Source organism: Mya arenaria, chromosome 3, assembly GCF_026914265.1.
Source record: "Mya arenaria isolate MELC-2E11 chromosome 3, ASM2691426v1".
NCBI lineage: Eukaryota > Metazoa > Mollusca > Bivalvia > Myida > Myidae > Mya > Mya arenaria.
In genome coordinates, this window is record NC_069124.1 from 90,642,719 (window position 1) to 90,647,246 (window position 4,528).

A 4,528-nucleotide genomic window follows, 5' to 3' on the forward strand; every position below is an offset into this window, starting at 1 on the left:
TCTTGTTCTAGTAGAGGTCACCATGACATTGACTTTCTGGCGCCCAAATCACATTAACTGACCATGACTAAGGTGCATATGAAGTTTGAAGACTTCATGTTCTTCATAAATCATCGATCAGAAACACATGTATGACGACAACGTGGAGAGCGATTGACGTGAGTTTTACAAGGTTTTACTAGTACTTGACATTTACTTTGTTTTAAAAGGTCTTACCCATTGTGACTCATATTAATAACTCCCGATATATATAGGAGATACTTTAGTCGCATGTACTTCTGAACGTATTGCACCTACACACATGAAACTGCGTAAAAATGTTGGTCAGTATGGGATGTCTTCATCACATTTTATGATGCCTTTAGAAAGAATTCTGGCCCAATCATCTATTAAAAGAATATTGCGCGCATTTAACCATTCTCCAGCTGAGTCTAGGGGTATTCATAATATCTCTGTCTAGTCAACATCATCATAATAATGTCTATAAATAGTTTCAATAAGATCTAGACAAAAAGTAACTTCTAGAGTATTAATAACCCTCTGTATACATTAACCATCATGCTTTGGGTCAGCTTGGGTTTTGTTCCAATACATTTCAACGTTTTCAAGGTGGTGAAAGTTGCGAAAGCAAAAAATTATATCAAAATCCCCAATAAATGCCAGGAGAAAACGTATGTTCAGTCTGGACATGGAGGTCCAGCTTTGATAATGGACAGATGGGAGAAACCTGGGGACAATGACGAAGGAGGACCAAATCTTACTACCAAAATTTGCATTCATGCAAATGGACAAATGCCTGAATGCATTTAAACTATCTTTTACGTAACTTGCAAGTAGAAATGTTATGAAATAAAACCTTTATATTATAAAACTTCTACAATGAACGTATATTGTATATAAACTTTTATTTAATAAGTTAAAATAAATATCTAGAAACAACAAACTGATAAACTTTCCAAAAAAAAAAAAAATTAATGGAAACAACACAGACCTGTTGCTAAAACATAAAAATATTGCCCTGTAATAGCACACAGACTGAGCCATCCAACAGTTAGACAATCCTTTCCATACTAAATAATGTAAATCTTGGTAATGGCATCCAAATATAAAATCAATTGGTAACAAGATCCTACTTTTTTACATATTTCCTAAAAGTACAATCAACAATGTGTCTTAAATTTATTGCTATTGTATTTTTATATGTGAAAGATATTTTCAAATGTTTATCAATGCATTAGGACAAAGTCTTCTAAAGCTCTAGGAATGAATCCTTTGTAAGGAACACCAGCTTGTTTGACAGAACGTGCTGCTATGCATTTCAGGCTGATAACATTGTTTTTTCTGATGATTGCTTCAGCAACAATAGTTGTAGCAACATCACTGGCAGTTTTGCCATCATTGTTCCTGATATCAAGGTGAGCTCCGGCCTTCAGCAGAGCCATCATGCATGTGTGGAGATTTTCAAAGTCATTGATCGGATGTATGTATTGTACAATCAAATGTAGCGAGGTATTACCGAGTTTATCCCTTGCATTAACTTCTGCACCACAGTCTAAAAGAAGCTTACAAAGGTTTCCATTTGGAAATGAGACAACATCATTCACATGAAAGTCATCAACTATTGTGCCACTGGCTGTGGCCATGTGTAAGGGTGTGTAACCATTCCTAAGTTTTGGGTGTTGCTGCAGGAGTTTATAAACAGCCCTGCACACTTCTGTTATTTGGTGGACTGATGGTTTCAGTTTGGTGGCAATGATTAGCAGGTACAGCAATGTATGAAAGTTTTCTTCATAGATTTCTTGAAGGTTTTCATTGTCATCTGGGCTGTTCTTGAGACGTTCACGATCATTTTTAAGTTCGACAGTGCCTCTCTCAAACACTTCCAGTACTGACTCAAAGACTGGGAGATTTCCTGAAATTACAGTAATTGGTGTGCATTACCGGTAACATGAAATTCCCTTAAAACATATTTATGATAAAAATACAATGGAAAGTACAGGGACAAGCCCAATAGCCAGAATGTAAACAAAGACACTGCTTAGCGCTACCAGGATAAGGCCTTAATGAGAGACACACAAAAAACAATACCGACAGACAACATCATCAAAATTCAAAATATATTCATTAATAAATTTTGAGGTCAATGCCTTCCAGGCTTGTAAAGGTCAGTGAAACATCACTGAGGGTTTACCCTAGTAAATGAGTACTCAACCTAACACTTGTCCCAACATTTTAATATCAACAAAGTGTTGATTTACGATTAAACAACACCAAACAGATAAATAATATTATGGAATAAAGTTCATTTCTTTAACTTAAGGGCTTTTAGGAAACAACTGAATTACACATATTCCAGTAAACCATAAACTTACCAAGATGAACCATTTGAGAGAAGACTTGGGCAAACCTCAGCAAATCTTTGCTGATGCTTCTCTTCACATTTTGTCTTAGCTGCATGGCATGTAACCAGAGAGCTATGCAGCGGTCAAACGAGCCACTGTCTGCAAACACTGCTCCTCTATAGATGACTGGGTGAGCTACCTCCTGATTGTCTGAGCCCAGGATTCTCTCTCTTACTGCCAGTCCCTCCATGTGCAGGGCTCCAGGTATAAGCTGGATCCTCTCAAGCTCCTCTAAGGTCTGGCACTCCACATGGTTCTCATAGGCTGACACTGGTGGCAGAACACTCTTAAGCAACACCCTTTTAGGGTCCTTATATCTTTCAACCATTCCTTTATGCAAAAAAAGATAGGCTTTTTCAAGGTCATATTGTTCTTTATCATTGGCAAATGATGCACCAAGAAGTTCATATGCATCAATTTTACTTTGTAAGCAACAGTCTTGAGCAGATGTAAGATATTCCACAACAGCAACTTCAATACACTCAGCTGCTACCATAAGAGGAGACAGTCCACTGTTATTATTGACTATTTGTGCTGCATGTTCCACCAACAACTTCACAATGTCTACATGACCACATTCTGCAGAAAAATGTAAAGCTGTTGCACCACATAGAGCTCTCTCATCCATTGGTGCTCCACTATCCAGTAAGAACTGCACAACATCTTTATGTCCTTTGTAACAAGATATCATCAAGCATGTATTCTTGTATCGATTAGCAATGGATACATCAGCTTTATTTTCTATCAGGTACTTTACTATATCAAGTCTACCATCAAAACATGCAGCTCTAAGAGGTGTTGAGTTTGTAGCTGTTGTATGGTTTACATTAGCGCCATGTTCTATCAGCATTTTGACAATGTTGTGGTGCCCAGCTCCTGCTGCACACCACAGTGGAGTAGCTCCTTCTATAGAAAACCCATCAAACTTGACCGTGCCGGTCTGCTCAACATTGGCATTGAAGTTACTCAGGAGAATGAGAACAACCTTGTCCTGCCCATTCCTTGCAGCTATGATGAGCGGAGTTGTCCACTGGCCTTGTTCACTCGTGTGGTGATTTAGAACCTGAAAGAAAAAGCAGAAAACACAAATAAGAAATTCTGTACATTCACCAAAGTTATATTGTTAAACTAGAAACAAGTGCTAAGCCAGCAAACACAATAATTCATATGACTGTTATAATTATAGCCATGATGTCTATGTCAAGTTATCATGGTATGCCTCTTATTCAATAAATCAACTTACATATTAACTCAACTTTCTTTCTTTGAAATTCAGACAAGTTCAAACTCAAAACATAATAAAAAGCATTAACTACAGATCTGCTAATTGGATGTGTCACATGTCAAGATCTGCAACCTATTGACCTGAAAATCAAGATCTAATCTTGCCTTCCCCACTATTGATCAAAACTTGCCTTACCCATTACAGATCTAACCTTGCTTACCCCCATTACTGATCTAACCTTGCATTCCCCACTACAGATTTAACCTTGCCTTCCCCAATATCAATCTAACCTTGCCTTCCCCACTACCAATCTAACTCAAGCAACATATTTGGGGACCTTTTAAGCGATCACTATTAAATTAGGACTGTTTTCATACTATTATTTATATCAAGTGTTAAATCTTTTTTTAACAGACTATGGGAGCAATAGCTTATTTAGCTGTTTAGCTTATTGCAGAATCATGAGAATGTACACAACGAAATAATACCTCATTCACAACTGTTTCCCTGTCAAGATTCCACAGCATAGAAAATATACTTATTGCTCTGCCATCTCTAGCAGCTTGGAAAACTTTTGTTTTCAATAATTCTATCTCAAAAAGACTTAATTTTGATGACATTGTAAACCAATTCAACTTTCTACTTTCTTTTTGTAATTAACAGCCTCTTAGGTAAGAATTACGGACACTACGGACCATGGACATTACGGACCAGACACTACGGACCAGATTTAGGGACATTACGGACCAGATTTAGGGACATTACGGACCAGATTTAGAAATTTACGGACCAGATTTAGAAACTTACGGACCATGATTTAAACACATTTTTTTTTAATTATTCACTCATTAGTTTTTAATTTGTTAATAAATACTTGAATATGAGTGCTCAGTATGACGTT

The 4,528-nt window shown here is 36.9% G+C and overlaps 1 protein-coding gene across 1 annotated transcript; it reads right to left on the reverse strand.

Annotated features, from left to right (window-relative positions):
* Positions 1-894: 894 nt before the first annotated feature.
* On the reverse strand, positions 895-4,307 carry LOC128226831 (protein fem-1 homolog B-like). The gene is made up of 3 exons (XM_052936902.1): positions 4,116-4,307; positions 2,373-3,465; positions 895-1,912 (listed from the first exon to the last, which is right to left on the reverse strand). The coding sequence occupies exons 1-3, from the start codon at positions 4,245-4,247 to the stop codon at positions 1,227-1,229; spliced, it is 1,911 nt and encodes a 636-aa protein (XP_052792862.1). The 5' UTR covers positions 4,248-4,307; the 3' UTR covers positions 895-1,226.
* Positions 4,308-4,528: the final 221 nt, after the last annotated feature.

Bases quoted from the DNA above. Each gene is read 5' to 3' on its own strand.
- LOC128226831 (XM_052936902.1), bottom strand. From the start codon at position 4,247: ATGTCATCAAAATTAAGTCTTTTTGAGATAGAATTATTGAAAACAAAA. The intron at 3,466-4,115 runs GTATTATTTCGT...TTTTTCTTTCAG, and splicing joins GGGAAACAGTTGTGAATGAG to GTTCTAAATCACCACACGAG. The intron at 1,913-2,372 runs GTAAGTTTATGG...CTGTAATTTCAG, and splicing joins CTCTCAAATGGTTCATCTTG to GAAATCTCCCAGTCTTTGAG.